The following is a 20,913-nucleotide window of genomic DNA, read 5'->3' as shown; positions in this document are numbered from 1 at the left end:
CCCTCAAAAAAGAGAAAACATTCACTATCACTCACTCAATCACTGTCTTGCCAGAGGTGAGCTCACAATACAGTTGAGATGACGCCGGAACTGCAACATCCTCGCCCCTCCTCAGAATGCAGGCACTGTACTTCCCATCAATACTCAAGTCCAGCTAACTGGCTTCCCTGAATCTCTTCACAAACGTTAACCCGAATACATTCTAACAACACTTCATCATAAAAACCACTTGCCTCCACTCCACTCTGATGTTCAAGCTCCTAGCACTAAAAATCCTCCATATTAAGTAGTATACTGTAAATACAAGACTAAATGGAAATTTAAAAATTACCTTCAGCATATTGAGAGTTGTACCAGGCCAGCAAGAAGTAGTGGCACGTTGAATGAGATTGGATGCACTTGTCTTGCACATGTCGGAGTTAAGCAGTGCATTGAAAAGGGTCGACTTGCCCGAATTGGTGCACCCCAAAATGTATATGTCTCCTGAGTGTTTGAAATATTTTTTAAATTACAGAAAGAGGAATTTCAAGAGCTTATATACAGTAACTTAAAAAATATACAATTTGAACCAGCTTAGTTGATATGTCAACTACGTATAGTGACCTGAAAAAGATGAAACACTTTCACCATCACTCAATTTATCACTGTCTTGCCAGAAGCATGCCGACATTACAGCTTAGATGTCCCTCCAAACTGCAACATCCCCACCTCTCTTTCAGAGTGCAGCACTGTATCTCTCACTTCTGGGACTTAAGTCTTGCTAACTGGTTTCCTGAATTCCTTCTCAGATGTTACCTTGCTCACACTTCAACAGCACTTCATCACAAAAACCACTTGCTTCCTTTCACTCTTAACTAATACACTCGCACATGCCTGTTGGATGTCCAAGCCTTTCACATACAAAATGTCCTTTGACCCATTCCTCCAACCTTTCCTAGGATGGCCCCTACCCCTCTATCACATTTGTTTATGACTTGATAAAGCCTATTTTATGGGTGAAACATAGTCGGTAGATCATATTACATTATATTTGTCTCTTTTTTTTTTCCATCAAGGTTTCCTCTTTCAAGGGAAATATGTATAACTTTTCCATAAGTATGAGTGGCAGATGAAGCAACCAAGGTCATACATCACCTCATCCCACCACCTGCAAGTTCTTACATATAACAGTCTTGTACTCTGAAAAAATAAATATAAAAAATAGAGAGAGTTCTCTAAAATAATTATTATTATTATTATTATTATTATTATTATTGGCTGGTTTAATAAAAAAAAATTATTATTTTGCATTTATGAGGAAGTGCTAAACTTGGAGTCATTGAGCAGCCTCAGGAATAAGAAACATTCAGCTTTGATCAAAGGAAGGGTATTGGTGAACGGCTGTTTACCAACAGCCGTTCACCAATATCAAGGTATCCTCCGCAGATAGTTACAATTCTGTTTACCAACAGCTGTTCACCAATATCAAGGTATCCTCCGCAGATAGTTACAATTCTGTTTACCAACAGCCGTTCACCAATATCAAGGTATCCTCCGCAGATAGTTACAATTCTGTTTACCAACAGCCGTTCACCAATATCAAGGTATCCTCTGCAGATAGTTACAATTCTGTTTACCAACAGCCGTTCACCAATATCAAGGTATCCTCCGCAGATAGTTACAATTCTGTTTACCAACAGCCGTTCACCAATATCAAGGTATCCTCCGCAGATAGTTACAATTCTGTTTACCAACAGCCGTTCACTAATATCAAGGTATCCTCCGCAGATAGTTACAATTCTGTTTACCAACAGCTGTTCACCAATATCAAGGTATCCTCCACAGATAGTTACAATTCTGTTTACCAACAGCCATTCACCACTATCAAGGTATCCTCCCCCTTATTCCTTCACATTAACCACGTCTCTATGCTCTGTCCTACCCACTTCACTACTTTTATAAAAAATATATACAGTGGACCCCCGCATAACGATCACCTCCGAATGCGACCAATTATGTAAGTGTATTTATGTAAGTGCGTTTGTACGTGTATCTTTGGGGGTCTGAAATGGACTAATCTACTTCACAATATTCCTTATGGGAACAAATTCGGTCAGTACTGGCACCTGAACATACTTCTGGAGTGAAAAAATATAGTTAACCGGGGGTCCACTGTATATATATATATACTAATTCCATATTCCATGAACCTTTTCCATTGCTTTCTCACTACATTTATATTTCTCATCATAATTCTGTACTAACATATTACAGTAAATTCTTGATATAATGGACCTTGCTATAACAAATTTCTGAAATAACAGACAAAATTCACTGACTCAATAGTACTTATAACTCATTTAATTTCAATGGTTATAACAGTACAGTGGACCCCCCGGTTTACGATATTATTTCATTCCAGAAGTATGGTCAGGTGCCAGTACTGAACAAATTTGTTCCCATAAGGTATATTGTGAATTAGATTAGTCAGTTTCAGACCCCCAAACATGCATGTACAAACGCACTTACATAATTGGTTGCATTGGGAGCTGATCGCAAAGCGGGGTCCACTGTATACGTGTAAATTACGTATTCAGTACTATATTAAGTATACAGGAGAGTACTTTAGTGCTATTATTCTGATTTAACGCACACTACGAGTCTCCCCTATTAGTTGGTTATATTGAAGGTTTACTGTATTTCCGTGTACAGTGTGACAATTGTAAACTTTTATAAGAAATGTAGACATGAAGTACAGTACAGGCAAGCCCTGCTTGTACAGCAGGTTAGGTTCCACACTAAAACTGTAAAGAAAAAATTGCTGTAAAGTAAAACAAAGGCTTTTTTCACTTTCAGATGCATATAAAAGCCTGATAATATGTTTACACTACTATATATTAAGTGACCAATAGAGCTAGACCTTAAAAATGCAAATAGAAGTGTTTCCTGACACAGGTCTTAGTCAGATGATGACCCACTGTTGGAGCTTTTGGTCATTTGACCAAGGCCTTCTGCTGGTTTACAGGTCCACCCCCTTAAAAATTATGGTCATAGTAATAACCATTTAGTAGGACTGCATATAAAGTACACACATTACATAAATTATCTTCATCCTTAGCTTATAGTGAGTGGTGAATGTATTTATTGTAGGAAGTCTGAATGAATGAAGAATGGGTATAGTATGTGAAAATGTTGCATTAGCGAAACGCTGTAAAGCGGGGTCTGCCTGCATTTTACTCCACACACTGCAATTTACACATTATGTGTTTACTGTATATTTCTCTCTCTCATATTTTTTCCTTTGTTTGCTAATCACTTGATACTTATTGCTACAATATGCACTGCACTGTTATTCACAATTCCGACTACCATGCTGAAGAAATATAAAACAAACCTTTTGTACCCCACGAGTTATGGATTTTTGTGATGAGACTTTCAATCCCAAATCCTGTTTGTGAAGAAATTAGAGCTACATGGCAAATATTTGCTCGACCTAAGTCAGTCTTCGCGATAGCTGCAGTGAGTGATTCCTTAATTCTGTGAAGGTGATTTTTGCCATCGGCTGGCAGAAGGTCAACCTTATTTCCCACCACCACCACTGGTCTGCGTGTGCCTGTACGACATTATAACAGTGTACAGATTAATTATTGTCTTTATAATTAAGTATAATAACGATTTTGGTATTGAAATTTATTCTAATCCAATTAAAATAAATTACAATATCATTGCAATTTATTCTAATTGGATTAGAATAAATAACCCTTGCTTTAGAGAAGAAACTGTAAACCAAGTTAACTAACATATATATATTGAATATAAATTTTGGAATGCAATTTATTATATAAATTCTGAAATGTAATATATTGCATTTATTGTAATTTTAGTAAATTTCTTCCACTAAAAAGCTCCATAAATTCATCAAAATTATTGGTTCTATAATCTCATGAATAGAAATTATAAATGTTCACAAACTTACCAATGATATCCATGAGCTTGGGCCAGATGGAGCATGGCACATCTAAAAGATCAACCATCACCAATAACAATGCTTTCTGATCTTTGATTGGTGCCAGAATTTTTGGGTATACTGATGGTGAGACACGTACATTCAGGGCCACTTTATGGTATCTAAGAAAAAAGCACCGCTGGCATAAGACACTACGCAGCTCACCACGATCACGACCTTCAAAAAGCTCTTTTGAAACAAAGCCTAAAAACAGAAAATAAAAGTAATTTGAAGTTAATATGATTTTTAAAATAAATAATGGGACAAACTTGGGTTTTCAGTGTGAACCAATTACAAATGATCAGTGAAACTTTGTTAACAGTGTGGCATTATGAAGTTATATTCCAGAGGGCTGAGGAAGAGTTGTTGAAGTGGCGTGGGCATTAAGAATTAAGAGAGGATTAAGCAGAATAGGATGACCATTCCACGCGTACATGCGATGCATTTTGTATTATTCCATTGTTTTTAGTGCTTGTAACTGCTAAATAAGCCACCACAGGCCCAAAGAAAGCTTCTAGTGCCAGCCCTTTGGTAAAGAGGGTGTGAAACACTATAGAATTCAAGAAAAAGTTTGCAGAAAGATATGAAAGTGGTGGTGGTAGAGGGTGGTAGTGATGATGGTACACCAGCCAGGCTACTTCCCCACACACCAGCCAGGGTACTTCCTCACATACCAGCCAGGGTACTTCCCCACACACCAGCCAGGGTACTTCCCCACACACCAGTCAGAGTACTTCCCCACACACCAGCCAGGGTACTTCCCCACACACCAGCCAGGGTACTTCCCCACATATCAGCCAGGGTGCTTCACACACATGATCTGATTTGAGTGGGACTTGCACATGAGTGAACAGAATTACCAAAGCTTATTGCATGGGAAGCACTGAAAATTGGGTTGGGCAAATACGATTCTGTTAGTGGGATGGTTTGTGAAGGACCTGCCTACTATGGGTCATCAGGCATGCTGCAGTGTTCCTGCTTTCTTATGTGCAAACATTTATGGATGAACATCACCCTGACACAGCTGTTGCAGGCTGTGCTGGCAACATCTACAATGACAATGTTGTGTCCCATTTTAGGGAAATCTTAGAGATGCCAGAAACAGAGCTCTCTGGACAGACATGTAGTGCCACAGGTGTGCAGTGACTCTCAAGCTGGTTCTAGTGGCATTAAAAAAAAAAGAAGGGAAGTAACCCCAGAAAAAGACTTGGTAGCTGAAGTCTTTATGGAAGGGGATTCCCCTTCAATTTAGATAAAGAAAAATTGGATATCACATTGGAGAGAGGGAGTATGGAAGAAGTAAATGTTTTCAGATATTTGGGAGTTGACTTGTCAGCATATGGGTTTATGAAGGATGAGGTTAATCCTAGAATTGATGAAGGAAAAAAGGTGAGTGGTGCATTGAGGTAGTATATGTGGAGAAAAAAAAATTTATCTATGGAGGCAAAGAAGGGAATGTATGAAAGTATAGTAGTACCAACACTCTTATATGGGTGTGAAGCTTGGGTTGTAAATACTGCAGCGAGGAAGCAGCTGGAGGCAGTGGAGATGTCCTGTCTAAGGGCAATGTGTGGTGCAAATATTATGCAGAAAATTGGGAGTGTGGAAATTAGGAGGAGGTGTGGAGTTAATAAAAGTATTAGTCAGAGGGCTGAAGAGGGGTTGTTGAGGTGGTTTGGTCATTTAGAGAGAATGGATCAAAGTAGAATGACATGGAGTGTGTATATAAATCTGCAGGGGAAGGAAGGCGGGTTAGGGGTTGTCCTCAAAAAGGCTGGAGGGGGTAAAGGAGGTTTTGTGGGCGAGGAGCTTGGACATCCAGCAGCGTGCATGAGCGTGTTAGATAGGAGTGAAAGGAGACGAATGGTATTTGGGACCTGACGAGCTGTTGGAGTGTGAGCAGGGTAATATTTAGTGAAAGGATTCAGGGAAACTGGTTATTTTATATAACTGGACTTGAGTCCTGGAAATGGGAAAAACAATGCCTGCACTTTAACCCTTTCAGGGTCAACAGTCCCTCTCCGAGACTTGTTCTCAGGGTTGGCCAAATTTCAAAAAAAAAAAATTATTTTTTCTTATGAAAAGATAGAGAATGTTTTTCCAATCATAATGACACCAAAAGTATGAAATTTGATGGAAAACTTACGGAATTATGCTCTCGCGAAGTTAGCGGTCTCAACAATGTTTACGCATTGGCGATTTTGTCCACTTCGAGCCCTGTTTTTGGCCAATTCCAGTGTACTAGTCGACAAAAATCATAACTATTTTGCAAGAACTCCATTTTTTCTATTGAATGAGTGCAAGAAACCACCCATTTATCGATTTCAACTATCCAATACAGTGGTCAGAATTAAGCAATTTTGCCAATTTTACACAAATTTCAAAAGATGCCAATTTCCGAATAGGGTCCAGAATAAACAAGAAAGACATTCCTGGCACTAAAATAACATTTCCTCTGTTCATTAGACATGTCCCCACGCCCCTCTTACATTATTTTGCTTTCTACTTTGAATTTTTATTCTCACAAAAAATAGAAGATTTACTGTTATGCAGATTACTGCATTAGTGTAGAAATGGTATGAATAATATCAGCACACTTGTGAAAGAATATTAGACTCACCAGTTGACGTGTATTGGACGCATAGCATGATTTGTTTACTTTTGAACTTTGGAAAAAATCAAATATTTCTGCTACTTTGAGCTCAATTTCAAGGTACTTTTCATTGTAAAACCAATCAAAATCATCTCAATTTCTGTAATGTCTTCCATTCTATAAAATGAGACCAAGAAAACTAGAATACAACAATAAATACCACACGAAAATACAGTGCAAAGTCGCTGTTTTAATCCAAAAACACGGTCAAAGTTTTTTTTCTCATTACGCACTGAGTGCTGCAGGATTTTTTTCATACTGCACACACTGACCACATAGACCCATTCTTTCATATGTAGGCCTACCAGCTTTCTCTCACTAGATTTGAGGGCGCTAGAATTTAGGCGTACTAGTACGTCAAAAACCCTGGTGCGTAAGCCATACTAGTACGGCCGAAACCCTGAAAGGGTTAAAGGAGGGGTTTGGGATATTGGCAGTTTGGAGGGATATGTTGTGTATCTTTATACGTATATGCTTCTAAACTGTTGTATTCTGAGCACCTCTGCAAAAACAGTGATTATGTGTGAGTAAGGTGAAAGTGTTGAATGATGATGAAAGTATTTTTTTTTTTGGGGGGGGGGGGATTTTCTTTCTTTTTGGGTAACCCTGCCTTGGTGGGAGATGGCCGACTTGTTAAAAAAAACATATATATAAATATATATATATATATATAGAATGACATGGAGAGCATATAAATCTGTAGGAGAAGGAAGGCACCATGATGGTAGGATTGCTTGTGTCTTTTGTCTGTCTCATAAATATGCAAGATTACAGGTATGTCTTGCTACTTCTACTTACACTTAGGTCACACTACACATACATGTACATGTTTATTTATACACACTCATCTGAGTTTTCTTTGATTTTATCTTAATAGTTCTTGGTCTTATTACTTTTCCTTTTATATCCATGGGGAAGTGGAATAAGAATCTTTCCTCCGTAAGCCATGCGTGTTGTAAAAGTCAACTAAAATGCCGGGAACAATGGGCTAGTAACCCCTTTTCCAGTAAAGATTACTAAAAAGAATAAGAAGAAGAAAATTGTCAAAGTGGGAAGTCTGAATGTGCGTGGATGTTGTGCAAATGATAAGAAAGAGATGATTGTGGGTGTTATGAATGAGAAGAAACTGGATGTCCTGGCTTTAAGTGAAACAAAGCTGAAGGGGGTGGGAGAGTTTCAATGGAGAGGAATAAATGGGATTAGGTCAGGGGTTTCAAATAGAGTTAGAGCTAAAGAAGGAGTAGCAATAATGTTGAAGGATAAGCTATGGCAGGAAAAGAGGGACTACAAATGCATAAATTCAAGGATTATGTGGAGTAAAATAAAGATTGGATGTGAAAAGTGGGTTATAGTAAGCGTATATGCACCTGGAGAAGAGAGAAGTGTAGAGGAGAGAGAGAGATTCTGGGAAATGTTGAGTGAATGCGTGGGGAGTTTTGAATCAAGTGTGAGAGTAATGGTGGTTGGGGATTTCAATGCTAAAGTGGGTAAAAATGTTATGGAGGGAGTAGTAGGTAAATTTGGGGTGCCAGGGGTAAATGTAAATGGGGAGCCTTTAATTGAGCTATGTGTAGAAAGAAATTTGGTAATAAGTAATACATATTTTATGAAAAAGAGGATAAATAAATACACAAGGTATGATGTAGCACGTAATGAAAGTAGTTTGTTAGATTATGTATTGGTGGATAAAAGGTTGATGGGTAGGCTCCAGGATGTACATGTTTATAGAGGGGCACTGATATATCAGATAATTATTTAGTTGTAGCTACAGTTAGAGTAAGAAGTAGATGGGAAAAGAGGAAGGTGGCAACAACAAGTAAGAGGGAGGTGAAAGTGTATAAACTAAGGGAGGAGGAAGTTCGGGGGAGATATAAGCGACTATTGGCAGAAAGGTGGGCTAGTGCAAAGATGAGTAGTGGGGGGGTTGAAGAGGGTTGGAATAGTTTTAAAAATGCAGTATTAGAATGTGGGGCAGAAGTTTGTGGTTATAGGAGGGTGGGGGCAGGAGGAAAGAGGAGTGATTGGTGGAATGATGAAGTAAAGGGTGTGATAAAAGAGAAAAAGGTAGCTTATGAGAGGTTTTTACAAAGCAGAAGTGTTATAAGAAGAGCAGAGTATATGGAGAGTAAAAGAAAGGTGAAGAGAGTGGTGAGAGAGTGCAAAAGGAGAGCAGATGAAAGAGTGGGAGAGGCACTGTCAAGAAATTTTAATGAAAATAAGAAAAAATTTTGGAGTGAGTTAAACAAGTTAAGAAAGCCTAGGGAAAGTATGGATTTGTCCGTTAAAAACAGAGTAGGGGAGTTAGTAGATGGGGAGAGGGAGGTATTAGGTAGATGGCGAGAATATTTTGAGGAACTTTTAAATGTTGAGGAAGAAAGGGAGGCGGTAATTTCATGCACTGGCCAGGGAGGTATACCATCTTTTAGGAGTGAAGAAGAGCAGAATGTAAGTGTGGTGGAGGTACGTGAGGCATTACGTAGAATGAAAGGGGGTAAAGCAGCTGGAACTGATGGGATCATGACAGAAATGTTAAAAGCAGGGGGGGATATAGTGTTGGAGTGGTTGGTACTTTTGTTTAATAAATGTATGAAAGAGGGGAAGGTACCTAGGGATTGGCAGAGAGCATGTATAGTCCCTTTATATAAAGGGAAAGGGGACAAAAGAGATTGTAAAAATTATAGAGGAATAAGTTTACTGAGTATACCAGGAAAAGTATACAGTAGAGTTATAATTGAAAGAATTAGAGGTAAGACAGAATGTAGAATTGCGGATGAGCAAGGAGGCTTCAGAGTGGGTAGGGGATGTGTAGATCAAGTGTTTACATTGAAGCATATATGTGAACAGTATTTAGATAAAGGTAGGGAAGTTTTTATTGCATTTATGGATTTAGAAAAGGCATATGATAGAGTGGATAGAGGAGCAATGTGGCAGATGTTGCAAGTTTATGGAATAGGTGGTAAGTTACTAAATGCTGTAAAGAGCTTTTATGAGGATAGTGAGGCTCAGGTTAGGGTGTGTAGAAGAGAGGGAGAATACTTCCCGGTAAAAGTAGGTCTTAGACAGGGATGTGTAATGTCACCATGGTTGTTTAATATATTTATAGATGGGGTTGTAAAAGAAGTAAATGCTAGGGTGTTCGGGAGAGGGGTGGGATTAAATTATGGGGAATCAAATTCAAAATGGGAATTGACACAGTTACTTTTTGCTGATGATACTGTGCTTATGGGAGATTCTAAAGAAAAATTGCAAAGGTTAGTGGATGAGTTTGAGAATGTGTGTAAAGGTAGGAAGTTGAAAGTGAACATAGAAAAGAGTAAGGTGATGAGGGTATCAAATGATTTAGATAAAGAAAAATTGGATATCAAATTGGGGAGGAGGAGTATGGAAGAAGTGAATGTTTTCAGATACTTGGGAGTTGACGTGTCGGCGGATGGATTTATGAAGGATGAGGTTAATCATAGAATTGATGAGGGAAAAAAGGTGAGGTATATGTGGAGTCAAAAAACGTTATCTATGGAGGCAAAGAAGGGAATGTATGAAAGTATAGTAGTACCAACACTCTTATATGGATGTGAAGCTTGGGTGGTAAATGCAGCAGCGAGGAGACGGTTGGAGGCAGTGGAGATGTCCTGTCTAAGGGCAATGTGTGGTGTAAATATTATGCAGAAAATTCAGAGTGTGGAAATTAGGAGAAGGTGTGGAGTTAATAAAAGCATTAGTCAGAGGGCAGAAAAGGGGTTGTTGAGGTGGTTTGGTCATTTAGAGAGAATGGATCAAAGTAGAATGACATGGAAAGCATATAAATCTATAGGGGAAGGAAAGAGGGGTAGGGGTCGTCCTCGAAAGGGCTGGAAAGAGGGGGTAAAGGAGGTTTTGTGGGCGAGGGGCTTGGACTTCCAGCAAGCGTGCATGAGCATGTTAGATAGGAGTGAATGGAGACGAATGATACTTGGGACCTGACGATCTGTTGGAGTGTGAGCAGGGTAATATTTAGTGAAGGGATTCAGGGAAACCGGTTATTTTCTTATAGTCGGACTTGAGTCCTGGAAATGGGAAGTACAATGCCTGCACTTTAAAGGAGGGGTTTGGGATATTGGCAGTTTGGAGGGATATGTTGTGTATCTTTATACGTATATGCTTCTAAACTGTTGTATTCTGAGTACCTCTGCAAAAGCAGTGATAATGTGTGAGTGTGGTGAAAGTGTTGAATGATGATGAAAGTATTTTCTTTTTGGGGATTTTCTTTCTTTTTTGGGTCACCCTGCCTCGGTGGGAGACGACCAACTTGTTGAAAAAAAAAAAATATAGAATGACATGGAGAGCATATAAATCTGTAGGAGAAGGAAGGCGGGGTAGGGGTCATCCTCAAAAAGGTTGGAAGGAAGGGGTAAGGGATGTTTTGTGGGCGAGGGGCTTGGACTTCCAGCAGGCGTGCATGAGCATGTTTGATAGGAGTGAATGGAGACGAATGGTATTTGGGACCTGACGATCTGTTGGAGTGTGAGCAGGGTAATATTTATTGAAGGGATTCAGGGAAACCGGTTATTTTTATATAGCCGGACTTGAGTCCTGGAATCGGAAATACAAAGCCTGCACTCTAAAGGAGGGGTTTCGGAATATTAGCAGTTTGGAGGGATAAGTTGTGTACAGTGGACCCCCGCATACCGTTGGCCTTACATAACGTTAAATCCGCATACCGATACATTTTATCGCTAAAATTTTGCCTCGCATACCGCTAAAAAACCCGCTCAACGCTGTTCGTCCGAGACGCGTCTAATGTGCGGCCTTAGCCAGCCTCACATGTTCCGCCGGTGGCATTGTTTACCAGCCAGCCTCCGCGGTAACATCCAAGCATACAATCGGAACATTTCGTATTATTACAGTGTTTTTGGTGATTTTATCTGCAAAATAAGTGACCATGGGCCCCAAGAAAGCTTCTAGTGCCAACCCTACAGGAATAAGGGTGAGAATTACTATAGAGATGAAGAAAGAGATCATTGATAAGTATGAAAGTGGAGTGCGTGTCTCCGAGCTGGCCAGGTTGTATAATAAACCCCAATCAACCATCGCTACTATTGTGGGCAACAAAAAGGCAATCAAGGAAGCTGTTCTTGCCAAAGGTTCAACTGTGTTTTCGAAACAGAGATCGCAAGTGATGGAAGATGTTGAGAGACTCTTATTGGTGTGGATAAATGAAAAACAGATAGCAGGAGATAGCATCTCTCAAGTGATCATAAGTGAAAAGGCTAGGAAGTTGCATCAGGATTTAATTAAAAAAATGCCTGCAACTAGTGATGATGTGAGTGAATTTAAGGCCAGCAAAGGTTGGTTTGAGAGATTTAAGAAGCGTAGTGGCATACATAGTGTGATAAGGCATGGTGAGGCTGCCAGTTCGGACCACAAAGCAGCTGAAAAATTTGTGCAGGAATTCAAGGAGTACATAGACAGTGAAGGATTGAAACCTGAACAAGTGTTTAATTGTGAAGAAAAAGGCCTGTTTTGGAAGAAAATGCCAAGCAGGACCTACATTACTCAGGAGGAAAAGGCACTCCCAGGACATAAGCCTATGAAAGACAGGCTTACTCTTCTCATGTGTGCCAATGCTAGTGGTGATTGCAAAGTGAAGCCTTTATTAGTGTATCACTCAGAAACTCCCAGAGCGTTCAGGCAAAAGAATATCCTCAAGGCTAATTTGTGTGTGCTGTGGAGGGCAAACAGTAAGGCATGGGTCACTAGGGACTTTATCTATGACTGGTTACACCATGCATTTGCCCCCAATGTGAAAGATTGCCTAACTGAAAAGAAATTAGACCTTAAGTGCCTCCTGGTGTTAGACAATGCCCCTGGTCATCCTACAGACGTGGCAGAGCGACTTTATGGGGACATGAGCTTCATTAAGGTCAAGTTTTTGCCTCCTAATACCACTCCTCTCCTGCAGCCCATGGACCAGCAGGTTATTGCAAACTTCAAAAAACTGTACACAAAAGCTCTGTTTGAAAGGTGCTTTGTAGTGACCTCAGAAACTCAACTGACTCTAAGAGAGTTTTGGAGAGAGCACTTTAATATCCTCAATTGTGTAAGCCTTATAGGTAAGGCTTGGGAGGGAGTGACTAAGAGGACCTTGAACTCTGCTTGGAAGAAACTGTGGCCAGAATGTGTAGACCAAAGGGATTTTGAAGGGTTTGAGGCTAACCCTAGGAATCCTATGCCAGTTGAGGAATCAATTGTGGCATTGGGGAAGTCCTTGGGGTTGGAGGTTAGTGGGGATGATGTGGAAGAGTTGGTGGAGGAGGACAATGAAGAACTAACCACTGATGAGCTGCTAGATCAACTTCAACAGCAAGAGGCCAGACCTGAGGAAACTGGTTCGGAGGAGGGGAGAGAGAAATTGAAGAAGTTGCCTACTACAAAGATTAAGGAAATCTGTGCAATGTGGCTGAAAGTGCAAACCTTTATGGATGAAAATCACCCTCACACAGCTATTGCAAGCCGTGCTGGTGACTATTACACTGTCAATGTTGTGAAACACTTTAGGAACGAGAGGTACAGGCCACTATGGACAGATGTGTTGTGCGACAGAAGTCCAGTGACTCTGAAGCTGGTCCTAGTGGCATTAAAAGAAGAAGGGAACTAACCCCAGAAAAGGACTTGACACCTCAAGTCTTAATGGAAGGGGATTCCCCTTCTAAACACTAAGACTCTCTCCTCCTCCCATCCCATCAATTATCACCAGATCTTCAATAAAGGTAAGTGTCATGTAATTGTGCATGCCTTTTTCAGTTTGTGTGTATTAAAATTAATATTTCATGTGGTAAAAATGTTTTTTTTCATACTTTGGGGTGTCTTGCACGGATTAATTTGATTTCCATTATTTCTTATGGGGAAAATTCATTCGCATAACGATAATTTCGCATAACAATGAGCTCTCATGAACGGATTAATATCGTTATGCGGGGGTCCACTGTATCTTTATACGAATATGCTTCTAAACTGTTGTGTTCTGAGCACCTCTGCAAAAACAGTGATTATGTGTGAGTGAGGTGAAAGTGTTGAATAATGATGAAAGTATTTTCTTTTTGGGCATTTTCTTTCTTTTTGGGTCACCCTGCCTCGGTGGGAGACGGCCGACTTGTTAAAATATATATATATATATATATATATATATATATATATATATATATATATATATATATATATATGTATATATTTATTTAACACACTGGTCATCTCCCATCAGTTATGTTATGTATTCACATCATTACAAGTTGGTGAATGATTTACGGGTATGGGTAATCAAACCTTCACCTAACAGAAGGTTAATTATTTATTGGGTATTTACTGGTTGGCACTGTAATGTTAAAAATATTTACTATTATACTTTATTGTAAAATTATGTAAATAGCTGAGAGTAATCTAGATAAACACAAATAGAACACCAAGTGATACCCAAGCATAAGGCTGCCTAATTACCTGGGAATGAAGAATCCTGACAATGTAGGTGAGCTCCACATCCACCACAAGGCACATCACTCACAGTGGTGGCAGGATCAACCATGGCCCCATCTTTCCCAGATGGAGCCAATTCACTATTTAAACCCTCTTCAAATTCTTTGGTGAAAGAATTGAATAAATTTTCTTCATTTAAATAGTCATTAAAAGCATTTTCAGTTGAAAAGCTGTTTAATGACTTTTCTAGCTTCTGTAAAGTTCCATTTTCATAGGCATGCATTCTATAAGCAATGTCCTCTCTCACACCCATGCCAACATTATCAAGCTCTGAATCTGTTCCTTCTGTTTGTGATTCAAGATCTTTTAGGTTAATATATTCTATGTGAGAGTATGGGTATGATACTGTCATGCTTTTGTTTGAAATCTCGTCATTACCCAGTTCAATGTCATCGCTAGTTTCCTCCTGCTTTGCAAGCATTTGTTCAATGATGAGAGGAATGGCTTTGCGCTTTTTTTCTCTATCTTGTTCAGCTTTCAATTTATGTTCCAAATATTTTCTTGTGGTATATTTAAATTTGCCACTTCTGTCAGCAATATGTGAGCTATAGATAATTCGTTTATCATTTTTATATTTAACTATTTCTGGTACTTTCCCTTCATCAATATCTTCTTCCTTGATGTCTTTCTGTGACATAATTACAGCATTTAATGATCTTTTCATGTGGATAAACCTAAGATTATTCTGGTTATGTATACGGCATAACACTATATACTTATGTATAATGGGAGTTTGTGCTACTGCCCACAAACAATTATAAAACCTGGTTACTTTCTGCATGTTTGAGAGAGCCAAGATTTTGCCAGCAAGTGACACTGTCAAGTCAGTCAAGCTATACCCATCAATGATGTTCTGGAAAAAAAAAAAAAGTTAGTACAAAAGTAACATTCTTATCAATGATTTGGAAAACTGTTTCATAATATGATAATGATATGGAACAATGCATAGTTATTGTTGTCTGTTTGTTCGACCTTTTTTGGGGTTATCCTAGGTAATTTACACTTAGTATGATAAGTGTACTTATGTGTACCTGCTCCTAATAAACTTACTTTCTATGTTCTAAATGTACTTACCAGGGTGTTTCAGACAGCTGTGGGTAAGTAAGTTTATTCAGGTACATGTACATATAAATACAGTTACATAAATTAACATACATAGTAGTACATGTGTAGGTTACCTAGGATAACCCCCCAAAAAAAGTCCAACAGACTTATTTCCATTGGGGTCCTTGCAATAACTTATTTAAACCTTAAAAGTTAAAACAGCTAAGTAACTCAACCATGTGAAAAGCGGTTACAATAAAAGGAGATATACTAGGAATACGGTAAACCGAGGTATTTACTTAACATTAAAGAGAGGATTAGATCACAGTAATAGGTACATGTATGTTTGGTGTACAAGAAATCACTTTCCTTCCTTTCTGTTGCTACATTCATTTGGTACCTTTTACTTTTCTTCCTGAACTGGCTCATACTGACACGTACAGGCAGTACTCCTTTATTGCTGTACAATAAAGTAAGTTTATTTATACACAAATACAGTTACATAGATTATCATACATAGCAGCATATGTGTAGAGAACCTAGGATAACCCAAAACAGTGAGACAGTGACGTATATCCATTGGGGTCCTTTTACCTTATTATTATAATATAAAGGCTATAATATCTTATTATTATTCTAAATGAAGATAATATCTTATCATACTAAAAAGACTATCTACTACACGAGGGTCATTAAGACTACAATACGAGGATCATTACTAGGAACACGGTAAAATTACACGTAAGTTAGCTAAAAAATAGAAAATCATTCCCCTCATGGAACTCTGTGTTCATCAAGAACTGCAAGAAGCCCCTATCACGAGCCTTTTCCATCCTATGGAGAGGGAGCATGGACACGGGGGTTGTCCCTCAGTTACTAAAAACAACAGACATAGCCCCACTCCACAAAGGGGGCAGTAAAGTAACAGCAAAGAACTACAGACCAATAGCACTAACATCCCATATCATAAAAATCTTTGAAAGGGTCCTAAGAAGCAAGATCACCACCCATCTAGAAACCCATCAGTTACACAACCCAGGCCAACATGGGTTTAGAACAGGTCGCTCCTGTCTGTCTCAACTACTGGATCACTACGACAAGGTCCTAAATGCACTAGAAGACAAAAAGAATGCAGATGTAATATATACAGACTTTGCAAAAGCCTTCGACAAGTGTGACCATGGCGTAATAGCGCACAAAATGCGCGCTAAAGGAATAACAGGAAAAGTCGGTCGATGGATCTATAATTTCCTCACTAACAGAACACAGAGAGTAGTCGTCAACAGAGTAAAGTCCGAGGCAGCTACGGTGAAAAGCTCTGTTCCACAAGGCACAGTACTAGCTCCCATCTTGTTCCTCATCCTCATATCCGACATAGACAAGGATGTCAGCCACAGCACCGTGTCTTCCTTTGCAGATGACACCCGAATCTGCATGACAGTGTCTTCCATTGCAGACACTGCAAGGCTCCAGGCGGACATCAACCAAATCTTTCAGTGGGCTGCAGAAAACAATATGAAGTTCAACGATGAGAAATTTCAATTACTCAGATATGGTAAACATGAGGAAATTAAATCTTTATCAGAGTACAAAACAAATTCTGGCCACAAAATAGAGCGAAACACCAACGTCAAAGACCTGGGAGTGATCATGTCGGAGGATCTCACCTTCAAGGACCATAACATTGTATCAAACGCATCTGCTAGAAAAATGACAGGATGGATAATGAGAACCTTCAAAACTAGGGAGGCCAAGCCCATGATGACACTCTTCAGGTCACTTGTTCTATCTAGGCTGGAATATTGCTGCACTCTAACAGCACCTTTCAAGGCAGGTGAAATTGCCGACCTAGAAAATGTACAGAGAACTTTCACGGCACGCATAACGGAGATAAAACACCTCAATTACTGGGAGCGCTTGAGGTTTCTAAACCTGTATTCCCTGGAACGCAGGAGGGAGAGATACATGATTATATACACCTGGAAAATCCTAGAGGGACTAGTACCGAACTTGCACACGAAAATCACTCACTACGAAAGCAAAAGACTTGGCAGACGATGCACCATCCCCCCAATGAAAAGCAGGGGTGTCACTAGCACGTTAAGAGACCATACAATAAGTGTCAGGGGCCCGAGACTGTTCAACTGCCTCCCAGCACACATAAGGGGGATTACCAACAGACCCCTGGCAGTCTTCAAGCTGGCACTGGACAAGCACCTAAAGTCAGTTCCTGATCAGCCGGGCTGTGGCTCGTACGTTGGTTTGCGTGCAGCCAGCAGCAACAGCCTGGTTGATCAGGCGCTGATTCACCAGGAGGCCTGGTCACAGACCGGGCCGCGGGGGCATTGACCCCCGAAACTCTCTCCAGGTAAACTCCAGGTAAACTCCCTTGCTGTAGCTACATTCATCAGATACCTTTTGGCACTCTTCTTGAACTGGTTCATGCTAAGACTGGCTTTGACATGTGCGGGCAGTCTGTTCCATTCCTTTATTGCTGTACAATAAAAGGTGTTTGAAGCCTGGCCACTGACTGTGGCTACTACAAAGTTGTGCTCTCTCCCCCTAGTACTATGATTGCTTTGGTTCCCAACCTTGACAAAATTGGCAGCAATATATTCTGTTTAAAGCCTGACCACCTACTATGGGTACTACAAAGTTGGGTCGCATTCCGAGAGTGGACATAAGGACCCCAATGGAAATAAATACCTTTGATTGGCTTTTCTGGATTACTTACCCTTTAGGGAAATAATACATACATACAGTTTGCTTGTTTTTGTTGTTGTTGTTGTTGGGGTTTATAGGGCCGCTGACAGCATACGCCGATACAGTTTGCTTAGATTTTGTATTTTATTCCGAATTGTTGTTGGTCTATAGGGCAGCTATAGCCTATGCCGTTGGAGCCTTGCTTCCAATTTTCTGCAAAAGGAAGCAAGTTTATTAATGTACAGGTACACATAAATACTGGTACATAAATTGTCATACATAGCAGCATATCTGTAGGTTACCTAGGATGATCAAAAAAAGTCAACGTGACTTATTTCCATTAGGGTCTAATGGCTTAAGACTCACTGTGACCTCTCTAATCCTTTTTTTTTTTTTTTGCGCTACCGCTCACACGATGAGCACGGGGTGACAAAATAAACTAGCCTCTCAGGCGGCGCTACTAACTAGCCGGGGTTTGAACTCAGTAGGGAACAGAAGTTCCCTTCAGGAATAGGGACGGATCAAAAAATTCCCGATAGGTCAGGTGAATCCCACTCTTGAACACCGGCAGCCAGACGCCCACACTCGGCTATGAAATTCAATAATAATAATAATAATAATAATAATAATAATAATAATAATAATAATAATAATAATAATAATAATAATAATAATAATAATAATAATAATAATAATAATAATAATGTCTTTATTTCTACAAGCACATGTACAAGGTATACAGGCCTAGCTAACATTAATGACATACTACTACAAAGAAAGCCGCTTGTTATGCAGAGTATTTCGGGCAAATTAGGTCAATTTTGCCCCAGGATGCGACCCACACCAGTCGACTAACGCCCAGGTACCCATTTTTACTGATGGGTGAACATGGACAACCGGTGTAAGGAAACACGCCCAATGTTTTTACCTTCGCTGGGACTCGAACCCGGACTTCAGCGTGTGAAGCGTGTCATGTAGGGGGGTAATGATTGAATAGGATATAAGTGGGGAATATGGGAGTAAGGGATTATGTAGGCAGGGGAGAGGCTGGCGCGGTGTTAGGAGTGAGGTATGCGGAGGTAGGTAGGTAATGACAGGTCAGTGGTGACCACCACCACACTCTCATTAACTCTACACTTCTCACTAACATATGCCTCGCCCCTTCTTCACTCATATATAAACATAATAAAATATAAGAAATAGGAATAGCAAATAACGGGGACAGTGAATATTGCTATTCTACTCAAACACAGTTTATTATTACGTCTTTGTACCATAATATATTTGGGAACAGAACATTATTGCGGTTTAGATAAATGGGGTGGTACACATAAGCAGTGAGACAGGGAACACAATCAACTTGACCAAAATGAATGTAACTTACAGTATAGCACAGAGGACAGTTCACTACAGGAACTAAGCCACAGGTCCCAAGACCTACACAGCACGAATACGGCGCCAAGCCAGTACTCTGCCCAGTGCCTCCAACAGTCTCCTCCAGAGACTTCAGCAGCCTTCTCCCGAGCCCTGCACCCCAGCAGCAGCTCCGCTCGAATCTCTGCTCAGAGCTCTGCACCCAGGCCAGAGCTCTGCCCGAATCTTCTGCTCAGGAGCTCTGCACCCCAGCAGTAGCTCCGCTCGAATCTCATGATCATGCTCTTCCTTGGGCTTTTATGGTGGTCCAAGCACCCTCCACAACCACGTGTTGCGACCTGACGCCTAGGTCTGAGGCGTCAAGAACAAAAGACCTCAGACGTGGGCGTGGCTACAGACGTTTTGCCAAGGCAAGGTGTGACCATATAATTGGTTAAATTAGGTCTCCCCAGAGAACTCACAAGCCCAGCTGGACTACATCACATCCCCCTTTCTCCCCCAATTTAAAATATCTGAGAACTAGGACAATTTGTCCTAGTTATTAGACTATTTTAATCCTAATCCCTTAAATCTATTACAATACAAAGACAAAATTATACATAATACAATTATATTTCCCTCAACCTCTTCAACTACCACAAGGCAGCATAATCAGTACACCTGGCAGTTGACCAGCATAATAGTCGCTCTCTGGTGCAAAGCCTCCTTACCCGTCATTTCTCCTTAAACCTAACTATCGGGCTCCAGTGCCTTCCCTACTTCTACTAGAAATGCACTAGCCAATGCTAGTCACCCTCGCACGTTAACCATTGGGCCAAACCTCTCTAGGCTTCTATGGCGTGGAAAACTGCTCCAACGGGTTGCATTCTTTCAAGTAACTGCAACTGAACCACTTCACGACCACCAAGGTCGCATTTTCGGCACACTTCACATGCACACTACAACATCTGAAAATCGAGACAGGGCAGGCATCGCAGCTAAGACCCTCCATTATCCTATGCCACTACTAGGATTCACTGGCCTCAAAAAAACAAGGCGGCCATAATCACTGGACCGTTTTCAAGGTCACCTTATTTCACACAGGTAACACTAACACTTCTGGCAAGTCAAAGTAGGCTGGGGACATCTCACACTCTTAATTGTCTCTCATGGCTGGCAGGGCATCCCCGCATACCTGTCGCACAGGTCGACCAGCAAGGCAGGACACACCTCCATGCCGCCCTTGAAAGCAGGCTGGTCCCAGCAGCTGGAGTCCATCTCCGCGGCTCACGTCCTTCCACATCTCCGAGGATGGCAACTCCTTCATAGTAGATTCTCCTGTCCTGGCACACCAGCCAGAATCCCTCACACCACTGCAGCATCACCGCCATCTCCTCCTTTTGAGCTAGGCAGCATCGCAGCACGGCCATATCACAGCAGCACACAGCACGGCCACAGCATCGCAGCACGGTCCCAGCATCACAGCACGGCCGCAGCATGTCAACATCACCGCACGACCGCAGCATCTCAACATCACAGCACGGCCGTATCACAGCAGCACACAGCACGGCCACAGCATCGCAGCATGGCTACAGCATCGCAGCACGGTCATATCACAGCAGCACACAGCACGGCCACAGCATCCCAGCATGGCTACAGCATCGCAGCA

The 20,913-nt window shown here is 40.6% G+C and overlaps 1 protein-coding gene across 6 annotated transcripts in view; it reads right to left on the bottom strand.

Annotated features, from left to right (window-relative positions):
• Nucleotides 1-18,101, bottom strand: part of LOC128686762 (BUD13 homolog) — a 60,936-nt gene extending 42,835 nt beyond the window's left edge. Inside the window, exons 1-5 of one of the 6 annotated variants that reach the window (XM_070082268.1) lie at nucleotides 17,923-18,101; nucleotides 14,109-14,997; nucleotides 3,956-4,189; nucleotides 3,374-3,592; nucleotides 332-483 (exon numbers count right to left, since the gene is read on the bottom strand). In XM_070082268.1, the coding sequence (XP_069938369.1) occupies nucleotides 332-483; nucleotides 3,374-3,592; nucleotides 3,956-4,189; nucleotides 14,109-14,925 (1,422 nt within the window). In that variant the 5' untranslated portion in view covers nucleotides 14,926-14,997; nucleotides 17,923-18,101. Of the gene's footprint in view, nucleotides 1-331; nucleotides 484-3,373; nucleotides 3,593-3,955; nucleotides 4,190-14,108; nucleotides 14,998-17,603; nucleotides 17,888-17,922 lie in introns of those variants that run through there. The other 5 variants (XM_070082269.1, XM_070082270.1, XM_070082272.1 and 2 more) reach the window with 5 other exon arrangements.
• Nucleotides 18,102-20,913: the final 2,812 nt, after the last annotated feature.

This window comes from Cherax quadricarinatus, chromosome 7, assembly GCF_038502225.1.
Source record: "Cherax quadricarinatus isolate ZL_2023a chromosome 7, ASM3850222v1, whole genome shotgun sequence".
Taxonomy (NCBI): Eukaryota; Metazoa; Arthropoda; class Malacostraca; order Decapoda; family Parastacidae; genus Cherax; species Cherax quadricarinatus.
Note: the sequence above shows the minus strand (reverse complement) of the source record. Positions and strands in the feature narration are given on the sequence as shown.